We start from the raw sequence: 21,824 nt of genomic DNA, 5'->3' as shown, positions 1-21,824 counted from the left end.
TAATTGAATAATTTATTAAAATAAGTACACAATTCTGCTTGTTATTTTAATTGAATTTATTTACTTCTATTAAATAATGAAATAAATGTCTGTCTTGCGAACGGAATTTATGAAGCGACTATCTAATACCTTGTCGAGATGTCTAAGTACCAATGAAAATTTCATTTCGGCCATAGACAAGCGAATTTAGATTCGACGCGTTAATATATTAAAGTCATTTCGCTCGTCTTTGCGAAAGTCGCGATCCCTTGCTTCTTCTGTAAGAGCGCTCGTAATTTCGTACGGCCATCCGCGCCGCGCGTCGCCTGACGCCGCGCACGCCGATACGCGCTCCAGCGCGCGGTATCAACGCCGACGGGCGTCAGTGATCCCCAGGAGATCAGAAAGCCGGCCATGGGCCACGTCACTTCGCGTCCCGCCGTCATAATATCCTAATACCCCTGGTGTCTACTCGTTTCTGTCCGCGGCGACAAACCGGGATAATTTACGAGGCTATCGACCGACTCCGCCGTCGCCCAACTGCGCGCCCTGCACCGCGCCGGAGCGGAGGAACGAGTGACAGGCGAGAGGCGCGCTTGACAGCTCGGAATCCGATAAGCGAAACGTGTCGTCGCTCGTATATCGTTATTAACCGGGCATTCGTATTCGCGGGAAATCCCATCTACAACATTTACGGCGAAATCGTATAGTGAGGGAAAAACAACTATAGTAGACTGTGAATTCGTCTATTTGAAATAATCCGTAGTATCATCGGTGGAAAATAAAAAGTTTTGGAAGTTTATTAATGAAAAAAAAAACCCCGACGAAACGCACCGCGCTCGCCAGTAATATTTCAGATGCAATAATTTGGCACGCTAGACACAGATGACATCTGATGTAAAGTCTATCGAGTTCATTGTCGGGGGTTCGAGGTGAGAAAAAGGTCGCGCCAAGATGAACGAGAGAGAGCTTTTTTTTCAAATGACACGCCGCCGCCGCTGAGGTCCGCAGCCGGAAATTGCGCGGGCCGACGCACAGGCGATCTGATCATGATTTCCTGGTACCGTTGACATCCAGGCGATTTGTCTTGCCTTGCCACGAGGCAAACGCAATTTTATGGTGGGGTTTATACGCCCGCGGCCAATCGCGACGCGGCGGCCACTTCTCGCGAATGGTTCGACGAGCCCCGGCAAGGGCGTTTCTCTCCGCACGCACCTTGGAGTCTCTCTCTCCATGGTTCCCTGATTCCGTGTTCCTTTCTCGTTCGAACGAAAAAAAAAAACACGCACTTTTTCTTTCAACGTCGTACACCGATTTTTCGCGCCGACCGTTTTTTGAGCTCGCCCGCGTGTGACGGAAGCTGGCAATTAACACGTAATTACCATTCGCGACGAGAATACGAACGATCCTGCGGAATTTACATTTTATCGCGCAGATCGCGGAAGAGGTCGCGATTATATATACCTATTTCTCTGCTTTTTTCTTAAAAAAAAAACCATGGAAATAAGAAAAACAACTTCTTGTTAATTGCTTTATCACAAACGCATACGGTCAATTAATTAAAAAACAGAAACCGCTTCTTTCAGAGGAAAAAAATCAACGAGATCGCGCGCAGCGGACTTTCGCAAAGCAGAGGGGGAAAAAAGGGTATCGTGCGCGAAATATCGCGTGGATTTCCGTAAATTGGAAATAAGCGTACATCTATGCAGGCGCGCGAGAGTCGCATCGTGTCCCACTTTTCATGCTAGCCGAGCCGTCATAGTCGCGAGCCGCAATCATGATTTCCTGATCGAGTCATCCGGAAGTTGATAAAAAAAGCAAAGGTTCCGTGCTTTCATCGTCCGCGTCGCAAAGCTAGTCTCAATTGTTCGCGATCGCGAACGTTATCGCTCACCATACCGTTCATTTTTATTTTCATTTTAAGCGAAAGAACCGAACGATTGCACGAACTCCGGTTTCCGTCCCTCTCTCTTTCTCTTTCTCTCTCCTTCTTCCGTGCCGCTTTCAACGCTTTCGGTTTTACAATTCATAACAGGGGGGCTACGTCGTCGTCCCCCCCCCCCGATCCTGCGTCCCACGATTCCACTTTAGGGGCCCTTAATCGCCCTAATCGCTTCTTGTCCTCCCGCACGCGTACCCTCCACGCGGAGATGATTGCCTAATTCCATCTTCCTCGGTGCCAATTAGTATTCATGCGCAGTCGTCTCTACGGCTCCCAATAAGGCTTGGGCCTTCTCGTTCTCACGACAGCTAGGACGACAATGACGAGCTCTTTTGTCAGCGATGAGAGGGAGAAAGAGAGAGGGAGGGAGAGAGAGAAAGAGAGAGAAATGACGCGGTAAACAAAAGACCACGGGCGGACCGCTAACGCTCTGATTTAAAGATAAACTAACGCAACAGGAACCCATGAGCCGCGCGTAGGGCAACCCCCAGGGACCGCGAAATTCCGCGAGGCACCCTCCGCGAGGAGTTCCCGAGCGAGAGAGCCCTTTTATGGGGGACCCCGCGACTCTTAATCCCTAAAGGGCATACGCCTACGCACTTTTACTAGGGTACCATGAAGAAAGGACTGGTCGAAACACGTGCGAGAGCCCTTCGGCAGTCCTGAGAAGGGATCCGGGCGCCCATAACGGGCCTCTTCCCCGTATACCGTATTTACGAAACTTACCGGGATGCGTTAATGTATAATAATACGTGCTCGCCGCCGCTGCCGCGCCGCCGCTCGCCGCGCGCGCGGCCGCGAGCGCCCCGGTCCGATGCGGCGCGCGTCACCCGCGCGACGCGAAACTTTCATTTTGCAACTCCCGCGCCGCCCGCGCCGCCGCCGCCGCGTGACTTCTTAGCTAACGAATACGGAACACAATACGGAACGCGAAAAATAAGCGGGGAATATATGCGCAATATATAGATATTGCATGCCTGTTAATACATATATGCGGTATTATGTAACGTTACGGAGTCTCTGCAAATTGCGATTCTCAAGAGATCGCATAGGTACACGCGATAATCATTATGATTATTACGCGGAATTTGTTTCGAAAATTGTAATTTATAACGTATTAATGTAAGGTGTAATATGTTCAGCGTGTAGATGGGATAAATATATCCGGTAAAACGTATACGCGACTCAACGACGAAAGTGGTTTCCGTCTGTCCACGACTTCGCCAAGGGCCTCGAGAGGTGAAAGTCAAATCAGCGTTGAAGTTTAACAGGATACCATAAACCGGTCGACAAATTTTTGAGATCAATCTCCTCTTGGGTAGCCAGCCGCTTTACACGAGTGTACATCGTACGTAGAGCAACGTATATCGATTGTACCGTATTAATTTAATTGTACATTTACAATAAAAATTTGTCACGAAACAGAAAAATATAAAAAATACTATTTTCAACTGTTACACATTGTAAAAAAAAAATATCTGATTGCATTTATTGGAAATCTGGATTCTCTAGATTCAACAAAAGGTTCAAATCAGAGATACATTTATATAGTTGAATCGATCGAATAATTTTAATTGAGATAGCCAGAAATTCAATTTTAAAAGAATTTTGATTGGCACGGAAAGCGCGATCTTGCTGGAAGGTTTAAAAATTTTGCTGAATACAGATCTGAAAATAATTTTGTTGAAAATTCAAACTACTACAATATCAAAACATTTTACAGCAATACTCATCATTTTCCAATTTCCAACAAAATTATTTTTAAATTTACATCTAGCAAAATTTTTAGTCTTCAAGCAAAGTTGCTCTTTCCATGTACAATTAGAACGGATTTTACTTGTTGGAACTGAGAAAACATTTTTCTCAGTGTAAAGTCGACGGAGATATAATACATGATACAATATTTATAAACTTACAAAATGCTAATTAGAAAACGTTATAAGATAATAATGCTAATGGCAAAACGTTATAAGATAATGATAAGGTAAAGCCGAATTATCTTGACGGAATTAAACACTTCACGTCGACAAAAAAGTTTCCATTCTTTGAATAGAAATAATATCACACTCTTTCAGCTTGCAATAAATATCGTTTACTACAAAAAAACTGATTCTAATTTAAGATCGGAATTCGACATATTCAATGCACATTCAACAACGTAATCCAATCGACAGTCTTCGGCAATTAAAAAAAAGGAGCAAGACGGAGCAGTATGTATATTACATCGGAGCTTCGCCTAGCTTATCGATTTCACACGAATTTCATTAAAAAGGGAAATTATCCGTGCTGATGGAATTCAAGCGCGGCCTACCTAGCGCTCCTCGGGATATGCTCTCCTAATCGGTGTCACCAGCTGACTTCCCTTCGACGGCGACACCATTGTCGACGCGAGGCGCGCGTGCCGAGGCGGGCGCGTCGTAGAATTACAATCGCCGCGCCGGAGCGGAACGAGTCACGCGCGCGTTGACCCCTTTAGGGCCATCACGCGAAGGGCCGTGTTCACAGGGTCTTAGAACACGCATGTAAGTCTTTTGGGGACTCTTCGGCCCTGGCTGCTGCACCATAATCCCTACCGAAAGGGCGATGGCGCAATGGCAGTCGACGGAGATATGGCGCCGCAGGCCTATGTACACCGTATACGCTTGTCGTCTAAGCGTCAATAAGCATCACCGCTCCTAGTCCGTGGCAGCAGGAAAGAGGAAAACAGAAATTTCTTATAAGATATACTTATTTCGATTGAATTCGGTTTTCCGGAAATTTTATCTCATCGATCGCTAAATCGATCGACTTGAAGTAAAATAAAGATTAACTTATTTCGCTCCGCGGGAAAATAATTTATAGACTCGTTCGAATCGACATTTATACGCGTCTGCGGATAGTTGCTGATGGAGTCGCTGAAATTGTGAAGGAACTTTTTCTTTCCGGATTCCGCAACGATGAAGAGAAATTCGCTTATCGCGAAAGGCACATCGCTTGCGTGACGCTGATAAAAGTGGTTGATATTAAATCGTTAGTCACGTTTTAAGTGCCGGCTCTTTCATCTTTTCACGCGCATCGCCCCGCGTGTATATGATATACACAATAATTGTGCAGTTTCTCGGAACTATTCTTCACATTAAATCTCATTCATCTGATGAAATTTACGCTCGCATGCAAAATAAATTCGCTGTTGCGATCGCGATTAAAATCAAGGCGATTTGAATGCGGAAGACTCGATGGCACGCGAACTGACTGAATTATGAAAAGTTCGCTTCGTTGCTTCTTAATAGCAACATTAAATAAAAATTCTATCTAAATGGCACATCTTCAAAACCGGCTGAAACATGACTTTCCTATTATATATTTACTTGGATTTTTATTTCGCGAGAATTTCCTGAAGCCCCATCTATACATACATAAATCGCAAGCGCACAATGCAAACGCAAACGCGGAGAAAAAAAAAAGAAAAGAAAGAGAGAAACGTCCGCGTTTGCGTTTACGTTTTGCGTTTGCGACTTATGTAAATGGGGTTTTAAATTTAAATTGTTTGAAATTCAAAGACAGTCAGGCGATGTGGCGCGATCAAAAATTCTGTTTGCAAAAATCTCACTCTGGATCGCGGATCGGAATCGAGGATCGTTGAAACGCGGAATAACGTGTACACTATACACACAGTTCTGGTTACGGTACACGCGCGCCTTCCGATATACAGCTGGCGCTCGTAAAACGCGCAGGCGGAAGTGGTTTCACTTTGGTCAACGATACGGAACCGTGTATACGCAACGCTATACGCACAGCGTGTACGCACCGGCCGCGGCCGCGGCCGCGTCGTGTCGCGTAGCGTCGTGGCAGCCTCGCTTCGCCGCCTTCATGTTCGCCTGATGAAAAAATGAACTTGGGTTTGTATGTTCCTTTTTTTTTCTTCTCATTTAGACCATTCTCGCACGTGCTCGCGCGCGCGCGCGGACACCGACGACGGGATAGCGGCGCGCGATTAACAACGTGTGTCGCGTCGGTTTCGCGCACCGTGCCGCACGTTCAAAGGGTTACGCAACCCCAGACGGACACGTGTCGGCGAGTAGAACAGGGATTCATGAAGACGTACAAGGTTTAGTTCGGCGTGCGCGGCCCTACAAAGGCGTGCGTGTGCTCGAGAAGCAGTAGGGAAGAGGGAGGCGCGAAGGGACGATTGCGAGAGAGAAGGTCCGAGAAATAATTATGAGAGCTCAATTCCAAGGTTCGTGAATTTGCGATTCTCGAAATCACGAAGCATCTCCTCGAAGAACTTCTTCCTGTTTCTGATTACTTTCTATTAATTTATAACGGATTTAGATCGCCCCGCGTATATTTATTAATTATTACATATGTATATATTCGTTACTTTCTTTCCGTTGCTTTAAGAATTTGAGTTTCGTAAGATGCAAGATCGCGCAAACTTTGCAAACATGCAAAACACGTTATTTTATAACAAAAAACATGTAAATAACATGTTAATGGCATGTTAATGACATGCTAATGTTATTTACACAACACGTTACATATTATTTACATAACACAAGTTGCATGTTTATTATACATGTTATTAATATGTTATTTTATCTTTAATATTTATATAATGGTACACTTATGTCGCCGCAAGTCCGTCGTTCGCATTGAATTCTATACGTTCGCGCGGAAACTCTCCTCCCGTTTCGTCGTCGGTCAAAAAAGTCAACAACGGAAGTCAAAGTTTGCAACATTATTTACAATCGCTTCTTGCTCGTCTTCCCGCTGATTTTTTTCGCAACGCGAAATTGCTGTTTACTCACTCTCTCGATATCGTATTGAGGGAGGCAATTAAGCGTTCGTGTACACATTGATTGTTGACACGGATTTTTCTATACAGAGTTTTATCTACTTTCTCGAAAGAAGATCTCGCCTCTCGGTCGACCTATGCGCCGTCCGACGACGCAATCCTTATCTGATGTACATTGCCCGGAATATATATACGTAACTGCGGACGATGGCAGATTAACAAAGTACAAAGTACGATCATGGGAGCACATTTGACGCACGTTTCAGCGAGTAAACAATTTTTCAGGCAAACAGAAATTTTAACGCCTCCGCACATTGAATTCACGTCATCGTCGTGACATAGCGCATAAATATTTACTCGCTCGTCTCTTAACTTAACAGTAGCCGTCAGTTAGACGTGACTGAAAGAGAGAGAGAGAGAGAGAGAGAGAGAGAGAGAGAGATTTTTCTTCGAACGGACGCGAGCTTTTTTCAAGTCAAGAACGGTCGTCAAACAACACCCGTCAAGAAACGCCCACGGTATCTAAAGTAAAATCGAGTGAAATAACAATATAAGTAAACTCTAAAATACGCGAGTATGGCAATTTTAATAGACAAAACGATCAAACGATAAATAAACACGGCGTGTGTCAGAGGGGATTCGCGCCCCTTAATCCGGAGAGATAAATTGCGCTGTAATTATATATAAGCAAAGACTCGATCCGGATACGTCGTGGGTTGGCTGCCTCAACTGCATTGGCGACCGCGCTCCGGGCGCGTAATTAGCAATTTAGCTGAACGGGCGGCACTTCTCGCGTGGGTCGCTTTACTGTGCTTTATACGAGGCGCGGCGCGCGAGGTAAATCACTTTTAGCGGAGCTCGGAGCCGAGAGCTCCGAAGGTCGCCTTGCAACCGGAGGCGCATGTAAATGAATGGGGATTGGATAGGGCAATGTAACAGGGTAGCAAGGGTTGCCAGGAGTGTTTCAAGGGCTCCTTCAAGGTCAAAGGAGAGGGAGGGGGGAGGCAGGGAGACGGCAGTCTGTCGTTCATATCATTAAAGACCCACGTTATACGTGGCGTCGTACGTGGGCTGCCCACGCGCGCGCGGAGCAACCGAGCGCGCGCCTCTCCCCCTTTCGATCCCCTCCCGCCCCCCTCCTTCCTTCCCCGCCTCTCGCGCCCGCCTCGCCACCTTCGTACACTTCTTTTTTTCCGCGGGTAAACGACCGCGCGCATAATGTCGCGTATTTAGCTAATTAATTGATTGAAGAGCGAACGCGCGTGAAAAACCGGTTTCATGTTAGCAACCTCATCTCGTGTAAAAGCGCTCGGCGATGCGCGCGCGCCGCCACGCCGCCGCAGTCTTTCGACATGCATTAATTATTCAACGTATATATTTATAAGGATATTATTGGTATAAATACAGATTTAATGAAATTCCAATGCGTGTGACAGAAACACGTAAAAGTGAACGAATTTTGAAATTATATGCGGATCTCTTATAAAACTGCACCCCGTGGTTAAATGTGCGCGATACACACGGTGCGCTTAAAAATTGAGACGGGACGGCGGATTCTGCACACGCCGGCCGGCGATGCCAGGGGCTGCAACCCCTCTGTCCCCCCCTCCCCTCCCTACCCCTTCTCCCAGCATTCCGCTCAGCTGTCATTCATACTTTTCGCGGTAATCACGATGCAACAGTCGTACGATTCGGCTACCAAGCCCGCAGGAACAGCCAGGAGTCCCCTGGCCAGGCCTGGTTGGTGCAACGCTCGGGTGTTGACGATTTCGCCAATGTTCTCTAAGTAATACCTCGCGCACCACGAGAGAGTCTCGGGGGTGCGAGGTATTAGGGATTCACGATCGGGTAGGAGGCACGATTCTCACCCCGCACACACGGGGGTGACTCGCGAAGGGGGATGCTGCAGGGGGATATATATAGTATATATATATATATATACGAGGTTTCATTTACGCACGGCAGAACCGCCGGGGTCGACGGCACCCCATAGGGCGGTGTAACGCCAATTCTATGGGCGCGCGTTACCGGCTCTCGACCCACCCGTATATCGATCGGTTCGATGTACCTAAGCCGGGAAAAGGGCCTTTGTGCTATCCTGTCCACGCGCGCGAAGCCCTGTTACGTATATCCTATTTCGGCGAGACTTTGAACGAGGCTCTCTTGAATAATAGTTGCACCATCGTAAAACTGGTGTTAGGTATATTTGTCGTGCGACAAAAAGAAACGGACAAATGGTACCCTTATTCAGCTACAGGATAGAGAAATTCTCGAGTATATCCAGAACTTTTCTAGCTTGTATAAGCCAATCAACGAGCTTGAAAATCTTGTTTGTACGATAAATGTAATTGTACTGTAAGTTCATCAAATACGCTTTGCAGAAAGTAAGAAAGTACCCCTCGTGACGTTTTGTCGTCGCGCATTTTATTCCATGTGGTAATAGAATCCCACCAACGATCTATGGCGCTATCACGTTTGGCAGAGGGTACGCGACGTTTTTCTTTTCTTGTATACGCTTTCGAGAAATACGAGATTCTTTCCGTAATCTCAGGTTACGTTCCGTATTCACGACATGACAAAAGAAATCGAGGCCATCGAAGAATATCATAACAAGTATCAACAGATGAAGGTGAGCATCACATATCTGAAAAAAAAACGAGAATCTGTCTGCTCAATAAAAAAACAGCTGATACATCTCCGTGGAATTTTTTATGTTGTTTGTATTACTCGATGAATCGAAAGCTAGAATTTAAGTTATAAAATGGTTCAGCTTAACCTGTTTACCTTTAAACCACTATATCGGTCTCACAGACCGCTATTGAAACGTTACTTATCAACAATTTTCTTATTTGTCACCATTTAAATATATTTTATTTCTGTTGTGTACAAGATTTTTTTGTTCACCTTCACATTAAAACTCACTTTTTCCCCATCGACAAGTATTCAGAAAACATACATTTTTATTATAATTAATTTATAAAAGCGGAAGCATAATAGCGGTCTGTTAGACCGACATTGTGATTAGTGTGATTTTTTTGGGCGTGGTGATTTAATGATTAATAATAATTCTTAAAACAATCTTATTCGTAAGTATAATCTTCGTTATAACTTTCGTTGTTTACATTTAAGAATCTATGTCTCAAGTCCACTGGCATTCCCCACGTGCGTAAGTCCATTCCCGCGTGTCTGTTCGTGCTCGAGGAACAAAGATCGACCTCGATGCAACGAGAGCACGCGTTTTGCTCTTATACTTGCAGAGAAGGCATTCTCGTGACGCCAGCCTCTTTCGCGCGCGACCGCGTATCATTACCGGCGATCGCGATACCGATATACCTTGGCGACGCGGAGAACGGTTATCGCGCGCTACTTGGGACGGAGGGAAAGAAAAAAAAAACGGGGTCGACTTAACGAGCACTTGTGAGTGCCTTTGATCTGGTTTAATTAGCCGCGAGCCGCTCAACTACCGGCGGATTTATCGTCCGAGAAGAAACGCGCTTCCACGAAGAGGCGGCCGGCACAAAAAGGGCGGTCCTTTTGAGGTACTTTCGACGATACGTCGGATTCCGTAGAAACTCCAGTTTAACGATCTGCCCCGAGCAGCTGTTACTCACAAAGCGTCAGTCAGCTGTTAGGCAAATTCTTCTCGAGTTCGATATTTCAAGAAAGAGAAAACAAAGTGAAGAAACTGAGAAGTATCTGTGCGATACTGCTGCTGAAAAAAATAAGTGGCTCTGTACGCCCCTTCTGGAATTCTGTGCCTTATAGGTGTCAGTTCATATCGACATATACGTAGGAAATACCAGGGCTGGTGGTTATAACTTTTTGATAACGCTTTTTACGGCCAATAAATCAGATAAATATCGCAGAGATTTATCAAAAGCTGTAAATCTATACATTATACAAATATTATTTTAATGTGAAATTGTACTTTTACATTAATAAAATCTTACGATAATAAAAATATCAGAAGGCGACCTGTAGCAAAACCTTTCCCACATATAGGATAGATATCGGACGAAGTTGTAAGTTCTTTTAAATATGTTTTACATTTTAATTATTTGTAATTTATTTAATTATCTATAAATATATTATACTCTCGAATAATAGAAGTATGCATTTACATATACAGTCGAATAACGATAACTCCATAATTTGAAAACCGACTCAAAAAACTTCGAATTTTTTACTTTCAAACCTATTGTAAATTATAAACTCTCATACAAAGCTTCCGTAATTTTCGTATGTTATCTCTCTTTTACTCAAACTTCGATAAGGCGAAACCTTTGTAACTTGAACATTTTTATAGCTGGTCCCTTGAGATTCGAGAGTTATCGAGGTTTGACTGTATCACATGGCATGAATGTCATATACGATAAACATAAATGTAAGCAACTTTTTAATGTTTCATTATTTTAATAAAATATATTAATTTACTATTAAAAAAGTTACTACTGGAGGAAGAAATTCCTATTTTCTATATATCTACTAGAAATATAAGATGTAATTAATGTAAACATTAATGTAAACAACTGCTGTAACAATCGTCACAACTGATCCCGCTCTGCTTCTCTGTAATTAAGATAACAGAGAATTTAGAAAAAAATTTAATTTCTTTTAAGAGATTAATCTAAAATAAAACTTATATGTTATAAAGCAAAGATTAGAAGAAATATTACAAACTTTATTTTAACATAAGTATAACAGATTTTAGAAATATTACAGATAATATATATTTTATTTATTTTGTTCGGCTTATAGAAAATGACATATTACTAAGCTTGAAAAATGTATTTAATATTTCAAATCATTAAATTTCCGATATAATTGATGTTTCCGAGACAGTATTATCTTCTTCATACAGTGCTATTATCTTTTTATTCTAGAAATATATATGTAACAATAAGCTCCGGTCTCCCCTGCATAATAAAGACACTCGCTACTGTGATGAATATCTTTTCATTATTAATTAAAATATACATATATAGAGATGTAACAAGTAAGTTTATCTTTTTACAAAGACTTTCGTGACATTTATGAAATATCATTTTAGAAAATTCACATTTTTGTAAAGAAGAGGAATCTGTTGAAACAACATAACGATCTTTGTGTACGTCTCGTCTTTCCGTCTTGAAACCGGACCGCCCGGAAAAATGAGAGCAGCTCCCAGTTGAGCTCTCCGAGAAGAGAGTGGGGCGGAAATACACGAAGTTCAGATGGGTCAGCAGAAATTTGAGTGATTAGTGCGTGGCCGATCAGTGGACTCGAGATCAGCGAGGACGCTTGACCGTGACCGTGTCATCGCTGTTACGCTTTTCGAATCGTCTCGATCTTTCTTGTCGCGGCGTAATCAGCGTGTCGGACGACAGTACGTTCTTGGAAATCGAAGAGGGAGTTGTTTGCAGTACTAAGTGTAATTGGAAAATTGTCGAGAGTTTAAATTGTCTAAATTAAAGCTTGTACAAAGAATCGAGAGATATATACTTACACAGAAAACTAATAATTCTTCTATATAGAAATTAAAGATTGTGCTTGAATATAAAAGCCTGAGGACTTCTCGAAGAATCGAGAGAAAACGCTCGGCTTGAAATATCACTTTTAATTAGCGTGCCGCGCGACTGAATGCCGCGCGCACACGATTAAAATTTCATTTATTTTGAGACGGACGCTCAATATCGGGACCGCGCCGCCGACCACGAGTGCTATCATTGGCGCTTTTGCGTCAATCGATTTTTTTTCATTATTATTACCGCTTATCGCGCGGCTTACATAGTGGCTGGCACTGATGAATTGTCCCGTCGACGAGACCAGACATTTAGAGCTCACGAGATCTTCGTAGAGTCGACGCCAAGGACGTCGCAGCGTCTATTTCTGCGGCGTGCGAAGCGAAAAGTGTCCCGCCTCTTCGACTGACCGGAGAAGAGTGCTGAAGAGCCGGAATCCGCGCTCACGACTGCCGACTTTCGAGAAAGTGAAGTGATAAGGAAGAAGACACTCTTCATACATAATTCGTCTGCAATTGATTTTCGTCGGAAGTTAAGTTAACATTTATAGGACACATTGTGATAACACAATTTATTCGTGTATAACGGTGCGTCTCAACGAGATTTTTTTTTATTTGTTTCTGCGAAGATGCTAACGTTATAAATATAACTTTGGAGCTCTGTGAAGCAATATATACATATAATACGATAAAATTATCGTAAAACGAAAGAGCGCGATACCGCGTGAAGAGTTACATCGATATATAACTCATAAAATATACATCAACGTGAAGAAGATTGCGGAGAGATACCTGTTAACATTCCAACATGTTCCTCAACGAGACCATGATGGTGCTGGCGTACACAGCCAACATGATGGTTAACATGCCCGAGAAGACAGATTCGGGGAATATTAGCGAAGCTCAGAATATCTCCACCACGACCCTGTCGCCGGTGGAGATGGAGAACAAATTCGATTTGGACGATCGTAAGTGTCAGTCTCGAGAGATTTCGTTTACACGCACTTCTCTTATTTCTAAAATAACTCTTCTCTGTAGCTTAGTTAGAATACTCCGTAAGAAAAACAAGTACGAATACGGGAATATAAAAAGAGGAATAAAACATACAGGTCTTTGTTTGCTGCCTCCTCTGTATATACATTGTTTCTTCTTTGCAACAAATATTGCTATTCAGTTGAATTGAAAGTCGAATTAGGTGGATTAAGGAAACACCCGGAAGACAAAAGTCAGAAGGGAGTTATGCAGAGAGTAAAGCGAATGAGGGTTACTTATATATAACATTATACATAATCACGTGCGATCGTATGCTGCGCCGATCGCTAATCGCTGATCTCCACGCGCGGAGACAAAACATCAACGGGGTCTTCGAGGAACTGATTAGAGCGCGTGTGCGGAGCTATCATGGACGGCGTCGCCGATAACCCCTGACGAGTAATCCGTAGTAACGTTGGTCGCTCGAAGCCGTTTCGGTTGATATTAAGTGAAGGACGGCGAATAAATCAGTTAGATACGTACACGCCAAAATATTTGCTATTGAGGCACGTACGCCGAAACTTTTGTACAATTTCGCGGCGCGGAGGAATGTTTTGACGAGCATTCTCTATAGAATTCCGTGTACAATAACCAATTTCTCGTATAACAACAAATTATTTGCTCAATATAAATTGAAACAGATATAGTTATTTTGTTATAGAATTTATGAAAGCGATCAAGCTGATTAAAAGCTCAATAGTTTTTATGGCTGATAAATATTCAAGGCGCCTCGAGCATGGTAGCCCGATGTATGTGAACGTATGTCATTTGACCCGCAGGCGTCAACCTAGTTATTGACAATAACAGATGTATCGATCTGTTTTCGGTCCTTCGTTTCTGTATAATATTTATATTCTTCAAGGATGCAAAGCAGAAACAATTTTGAACAATAATTATAATTCGAACTAGACCGCGTTATGTGACTAACACAACTAAATGAGAGCATCTTCTACGGTCTCGGCTGAATCTAATGGTGCCTAATGAGTTCTATATGAATTTCTTAATTCCATTATTCAGCTGTTCAAACTGCGCACCGAATCAATTTCGGACTTGCAACGCAATTATTAGCTGAGGCTGGAACAGAGCTAGAGGTCACATTGATCTTCAATTCTTAATAAATCGATGCTTATAACAGTTATAACCCAGCAAACACAAAGTTATATGTAACGTGTATTTGTTAGTTATAATTTCCCACTCAACAATATAACTTTAATATAACTCATGTGTTATATTACAGTTATATTGTTGAGTGGGAAATTATAACAAGTACGTTACATGTACTTGGTATTTGCTGGCAAGCATCTTAAAATATTGAAAAGAACTTATTTCTAATTATCTATCGTTTCTAAGTAAAGATTTCACAATGATTGTCTGATCTATTTTAACCTATAATAAAATCGATTTTCAAGTGTGTTAAATTTAGACCATTGTTGCACTAAATTTTTTAATGCAGCTAAAAACAAGAAATAAAGGCAGTTTTTTTTTATTCACTACAGAATGGTACATGTGGCGATGCTACGATCCGTACGGCTGCTTCTATATCGGACCACCCTGGTCCGGGGAGAATCGACCGGTTTCCACATTTCCAGTTCGTCCGGACAACATAAACCCTCGTTATATACTTTATACACGTGAACAGGTCGAGAAGCCTTACGAGTTGAAGATCGATGACTTCGAGACGATTCAGAAATCGCCCTTGAACAAGAAAAACAATTTGTACTTTATTATCCACGGATTCCTGGACAATGGTGACAAAACGTGGGTGTTGGTAAGTGCCTCTCAAGATTTTTTTATACTTGTTAGAGAGAGAAATCGACTTTTCGAGAAATTTTGTAGATGTCTCTCGAAAAAAAATCTTGTGGTTATACAACGAGTTTAATAATTAAAAACAGACTTGTAGAATTTTATTAACTTTCTCGCTATTACAGATACACCGAGTTTTCATATTAATTTCTCCTTTTTTTTTTCAAGAAGACACATATATAAGAGATACATATAACGGTATATGATTTACACATATGAGAGATATACATATAACGGTTCATAATTTCGACACACGTCTTGAATTTGTTCTAAAATAAAAGTTTTACAATTGTACTGCTGTACTTGTCAAACTCTTCACTCGCAGACACACTCACACGTGAACGTTTTTTGACAGAGAGTGATGAAGGAGCTGCTTGTTCGGGAGGATTGCAATGTGTTGATCGTCAATTGGCTCGCAGGCGCTGGGCCACCCTACACCCAGGCGGTGGCGAACACGCGGCTGGTGGGCGCTATGACGGCACGCCTGGCGGCACAGCTGATCGAGGTAGCGGGATTATCACCCTCGAGGATGCACTGCATCGGGCATAGCCTTGGGGCCCATACCTGTGGTTACGTCGGATACAATTTGCAGTCCGACAGTAGATATCGCTACAAATTGGCGCGGATAATAGGTAAAATTTAATCACAGTTGAACGAACACAATAATCGTCGGCATGAAACTTTTAACATTTTTACATGAAATATAAATTATCCATCCGTCCGTGTAAATTTTGTTTCCATGATATTGCGCGACATAACGTCATCGCGCAACAATCAACAAGCGAGTCTTTATATATAATACATATATATTATATGATGCGGATGAATAAGCAGGAGCGAAAAATGATTGATTGAATAATCCTCCGAGGATTACGTTACGCGTACAAGAAAGTCAGAGACCCCTTTACGAGCGATTCAAGAAGCGATTGCGAGAGAGGAGAGTGTCAAAAGCCTCTTTATGCAAGGCTGAACGAGCGATTGCAAAAGGAAAGCGCGCGAGAGGTGTGCAGGAGAAAGGAAAAACGCGGGGTGAAGTCAGCCGGAGATATGCAAAAGAGTGGGGTGCGAAGGTGCGGTCGCGTTACGCTGCACCTTTTCTCCTCTTCCTCATTTTTCCGCGCGGAAATCGGTCAATGTCGAGTGGGTCGCCTCTGTCCCCTCCTGCAGTCGCAAACAGCTCGGAGCATTACGAAGATAGCCGATTGAATCGTAGATGATCAGGATAACAGTCGCCGCAGAAGCGCCTTGCTCGAAAAAGGTCCAACTCGGGTCAATCTCGCGGCACGTTATCAACCACGCAAAAATTGGGATGAAAAATGATATTAATAACAACGAAATTATTAATAACAAAAGTCAGGTACTTTCTCGAACCGTAACTTTTATCCTTAGTTGTGAGAAACTCTGGTAAAAAAAAATTCTCATATTTTAAAAAATTGTTACAAAGATTTCTGAAAAAATACCTTTTTTAAAACCTTAAGTTTTTTCAAATCTTATTAATTTTTTCTTCGGAAATTATAAAATGAGAAATCTTAAAACTCTATTTCAAAGATATGTGCAAAGAATTCTAGAAAAAGTGTGGACTTTCTCAGCATTTTTGAAAAATGTTCCAATTTATATTAAAAAATTTAAGAAACTCTTTTTAAAAAGTTATAAAATTATACAAACATTCTGAAAAATTCTGAAATTTACATAATTCTAAAAATTATGTAAAGACTTCTAAAAAGGTTTTGCCAGGAAATGCTTTAATCTTGAAAACATTATTTTATATTTTCTGCAATAAGTTTAATAAATAAAAAAAAATAAAAAAAAATTATAACTTTTAATATAAATACAAGTGAAATAATACAAGCGAAATAATCGGCGAGGATGCAAATGCGTGCGGAATTTCTGAGGGAAAAATATTTTTATTTAAAAAATTTGTTTATTCGATTGTTCACATTATACGCGCGTGTTTTAACGTCTGAAACCGTATACTTCAACTTTCCATCAGAGTTTCCATTACACAAACTTATAATTTAAATGATTATAGTGACTTTTTTTCAAACGTAATGAGCTAATAGACTCGACGATACCTTCACTGCAACAAGCAAATAGGAAACAATCGTCATTACGGTGAACAAATAACGACCATGAAATCATGTTACTTTCATTGTACTTTCCTGTTGATTTGTATGCCATCAGTGAATTTATATAACATTCGATATCGTACAATAGTGAACAGCGAGTATTATTCGAGCACGATGGATTACAGTTTGTAATTCATTCTGCCGCGGCAGGCAGAAATTAAAAATCGCAAGTTCGCAGGACATACCTAATCGTCGCGTGATAGGATACTACGTTCTCTCCTCTGCGTGACTCTTCGTCGTAAGTCGCACCGTTCATTATGCAATTTGCATTGTACCAACGACGAAATCGATTGGAGGCGTACGGAAAAGCGAGATTGTACGAGTCGGGGGGAGAAGTTAGCCCCGCGTAATTTCCACCCCTCCCTCCCCCCACCCCGGTGGAATCGATGAGATCGAACGCACCCGATCGGAGGTGGACGGGTTTGGTCGTTACGTAAGCTATCGATCCCATCGGGAACTACCAGGATAACAGAAGAAGGCGCGAAGTGTGTGTCGGCAAGGGCGGCGGCGGGGCCTATATCGTCAATGGCCGCGAGGCGACCCGCAGAATTCGCCGAGGGTCGGCGAAACGCGACGCCCTCTCTCCGCCTCGGCGCTACCCGCGTGGCGGGACATCCCCTAACCGAAAGGGGGACGTCTCGGAACCGCCGAGGACGGCCGAGGACGGGACGAGGCATGCGTTGGAGGACACCGCGCGAGAGCGAGCGTGCGGAGAGCGTGTGGTGGCTCCTGGACACGTCCGGAGACGGGATTGCGGTAAACAACCAGAATAAGAGAGCACGTTGCCCCAAGAAGTGGCAGGATAGCAGGAGGGATAGGCCTCGTCCGAATAAGGACGAGAAAGATAATGGGATATCATCAGTCATGCCGGGCGTGAAAGAGCCGCGTCCCGACGAAAATTGTCGAAGCGAGACGCGCAGGTCGTTCTCGCCGCCGCGCCGCGCCGCTTCGCCGCCGTGCACAAATATAAATGTTTTCCCGACGCGGAATATTCCAAGTTCATCGCGTGTAATTTGTAAATTCTGCCTAGGCGGGGGAGGGCGGGAAGGGGGAAGAAAATCATCATGTTATGCATCGTGACATCAAGATCATGCGATGCGTCGTAGCGATTATTTACCTTCGTAAAGAGACCAAGCGATTAACGTATTGTCTCTGCGAACCGCAAAATAACTTCCGCCTTTGCGCAATGTAATACGATGTTACAGCGGCGGAACGTATGTACTGTAATCGTTACGTGACAGGAGCTGAACCTTGTGCGCCTTATAAGTCGAGCGAGACGAACGTTCATTAAGATCGCAGAACGATATATCGAATAGAAGAATGAATCTTATTGCTTCGCACGTATTGTTTTCAAAATTTGTTAATTTCACCGGCATGTCTGGAAACATTAATCTAAAATTCTTGTATTAATGTTACGAATAATTTCGTAACTATAACTATTAAAGTATATTAGAATATTATATATAATTAGTTTTATATATTTCTTACATTCGTGATAAGAGCATAGCAGATAATTAAAAATTCTAAGATTTTTCAGTATCACGAATTTTAAAGTTTACTTAGTATATATTATTTATTATAAATTTTATAATTATAATATATTAATTTGTATATAATGTAGGTATATTTTATACATATTTCATATATATTTTTTATAATTTATAATAATATACATACTTAAGTATATATTTTTATACAAATTTACATGCATATAAATTTGACAAAATTTAGATCACATATAAACGAACGAAAGAAATGCGACAATTCTCTGTAGAATTTCTTAAAAAGCGGACAATTCTTTGTATCAACTGCCGCCCAATTCCAATGCAGAATTCATTCTCTTTGTTACAAATTTATTCCGCCGACGTGCCGTATTCGTGCGGTCTGTGCCAAACTCGTGCGCCGATTTCGACTGCCAATTTTGGTTGCCGAAACGATTGTTGTTTGCCCTAACACTTGTCACGTTACAATTTCTCTGCCCACAAGGTCTTGATCCAGCGGAGCCGCATTTCAGCAACACACATCCGATGGTTCGATTGGATCCGACGGATGCCAACTTCGTTACAGCCTACCATACTGACTCAAACTTGTTCATCAGCGGTGGTCTAGGCATTATGCATCCAGTGGGACATATCGATTTCTATCCTAACAGTGGACGTAATCAGCCTGGCTGTAATGAAGGCGTGCTCAATTCTATTACCTTGGAACGCGGCAGTTTTTTTCGCGGTGAGTTTCCGATTCGCTTTCATCCGATTTCGGAAAAGAGAGATTATTTTACGTTAAAACGCTCCATTAAGAGAAGATACCAGGATGACAGGTCGAAAAATTAAGTTGTCTTTAATATATCGCTCATTTACTACAACAATCGCCTAACTCAAAAATTGTAATCTTTTTGTCTGCAAAGAAAAGAAAATTCTGATGAGAATTGAATACATTGAATGAACTAATAGTACTTTTGTCCCATGCATTCTTACAATTAGTAGACCAAATTGTAATATCAAAATCGCATTTAAAAATGATGTTACAAAATTTAATGATTTGAAATATTTTAACTGGAAAATTTTTTGAGTTATGTCATTTGATGTAGCAAATGAGTGTAGCGTGTTGCGTAATAATTAATAATAAATTTTCACATTTTACGTTTTTATGAATTTCGAAGTATATAAATTTTAAACGATGAATTGGAAGAAAAGGAAAATTTAAAAAATGTTAATTTAATTAATTTAAATAAGATATAAAATAAAAAAATCAGTGTCGTAAAAAGCTACTTGACTCAATATTCTTTCGCTTCTAGGCATTAAGATAAATATTATTTATGAATTTTTAATCTGAAATTATATCGTGCGATCGTAGCTTTATTTTATTTAAAATAGTACTTTTTTTTACAAAATGGCGGCCATTAAAAATCAGTTTGTATATATTATAGTAGGGCCATGGCAGCTCATTTATTAATTAAATCTGCTGTTAGCATATTCCTTCCGCTAAGCTTTTTTTCTTTCCGACATGTTTCAAGTACTCATTTTTTTTCTCAACCTGATTTATATAGGATACAGGCTAAACCATTTTTTCTTAAAGATTCCTATGTTCTGGACCTGAATACTACTTCGAGCGACCTGAAGCGCTCTCGAAAATGTTCCATAATCTCGTTACTTCTTCGAAAAGTTTGAAATAAAATTTCAGAAATATATTCTTTAATGATTGAATTTTTTTAAATAATGCAATTATTTTTTTATCCATCACCGTGGTGTCTCCTCTTAAGAGAAAAGAACATTCGATTGTCAAAAATTATCTATATATAATTCTTTCTTATAATTGATACGCCTCTTCTTTCAGGCATAAAGCGATTCCTTGGTTGCAATCATATCAGGAGTTACGAGTACTTCATTGAGAGCATAAATTCGCCCTGCCCGTTCATAGCCGTGCCATGCAACTCCTGGGACAAGTTTCAGCAGGGCGGTTGTTTCGACTGCGTGCACCAGTATTGCCCAAGATTCGGACTGGACGCGCAGCCCGGAAATTACCATGCTTCTGTGTACCTGATGACTGGATCTGACAAGCCGTTCTGCAGTTAGTATAATTCTATGTAATAAATAGCAAGTATAGAACCTCGAAAATGTAATAATTAAAAATAATAATTAAAGATTCTAGAAATAATTAATGAGAGAAATGGCGCAGTAAGTAGTGCGCACATTAATTTTCAAATATTCCTAAGTCAACATTACTCCATCCTTGTTCGAACATTTCGGTTCCACTTTCAGCCATCCTCCGCGAGGTTAACTCTCGTCAAACGCTAACGGAAAGACCGAAGTGAAATCACTTTCTGTTAGCGTTTTACCATTGTGGAGTTAACTTCGCTGAATCAAAGTGGATCAAAATGTTCGAATAAAAGATGAAGTAACATTAACTTGAATATTTGAAAATTAACGTTCGCACTGTTTACCGCGTGCCGTTAGCCATTTCTAAAATCTTTAATAATTCTATTTATTTGTAAGAGAAGGAGGGGGGGGAGGGGGCAAAAAGTGACAGGGGGCAAATAGTGTCACTTTAAATTTCTCCTCTTTCCCGCGTCTATTTTACCACTACTCGTTAATAAAAAGACAGTTCTCAAGCATCTAATCATTCTCTGATAAAAATCTCTATAAAATTCAATTCATTTATTCTCTATAAAAATCAAAAGTCAAATATAGCGGAGAAATTTAAAATTTTGTATTCGTAAAATAAAGTAAAACCTAGATCTTTTTTTGATATTTGAAATTATATTTTCTTAATTGCTAAATCGTTGAATGAGATCTATTCTGTGTCATACGGTGCCTTTTCCCTCTATTTTGATATAATTCCTATGCTTGTATATTAATTTTATTTCTTCACGGAAAGAACAATTTTGCTGAATCCAGATTTGAAATTAATTTTTGTTCAATAATCAAAATTATTTTGTGCGAAAGTCAAAATGATTGCTAGAATATCAAAACGTTTTATAGCAATACTTATCAGTTTTAACATTCCAACAAATTAATTTGATGATTTAATAAAAAATTATTTTCAGATCTATTTTTAGCAAAATTTTTAGGTCTTTCAACAAAATCGTTCTTTCCGTGTAGGAGTACACACTCCTATTGTGTCTACGTAAAGTACACACTTAGATCTCGAGGACCCCATCCTTACTTGTTA

At 41.2% G+C, this 21,824-nt stretch overlaps 1 protein-coding gene and 1 long non-coding RNA gene across 2 annotated transcripts in view; one reads left to right on the top strand and one right to left on the bottom strand.

Annotated features, from left to right (window-relative positions):
• Positions 1-11,635: 11,635 nt before the first annotated feature.
• Positions 11,636-12,271, bottom strand: LOC105450250. Its single transcript, XR_974442.1, has 2 exons — positions 12,181-12,271; positions 11,636-12,099 (listed from the first exon to the last, which is right to left on the bottom strand). It is a non-coding gene; the product is annotated as an uncharacterized LOC105450250 (long non-coding RNA).
• The window catches only part of LOC105450251 (pancreatic lipase-related protein 2-like), a 17,128-nt gene continuing 7,396 nt past the window's right edge, over positions 12,093-21,824 (top strand). The window contains exons 1-5 of the mRNA XM_011690000.1: positions 12,093-13,163; positions 14,724-14,995; positions 15,386-15,662; positions 19,143-19,382; positions 20,490-20,723. Coding sequence (XP_011688302.1) covers positions 13,004-13,163; positions 14,724-14,995; positions 15,386-15,662; positions 19,143-19,382; positions 20,490-20,723 — 1,183 coding nt within the window. The 5' untranslated portion in view covers positions 12,093-13,003. The remainder of the gene's footprint in view (positions 13,164-14,723; positions 14,996-15,385; positions 15,663-19,142; positions 19,383-20,489; positions 20,724-21,824) is intronic.

This window comes from Wasmannia auropunctata, unplaced genomic scaffold, assembly GCF_000956235.1.
Source record: "Wasmannia auropunctata unplaced genomic scaffold, wasmannia.A_1.0 LD336064.1, whole genome shotgun sequence".
Taxonomy (NCBI): domain Eukaryota; kingdom Metazoa; phylum Arthropoda; class Insecta; order Hymenoptera; family Formicidae; genus Wasmannia; species Wasmannia auropunctata.
This window is presented reverse-complemented; position numbering and strand designations above follow the sequence as displayed.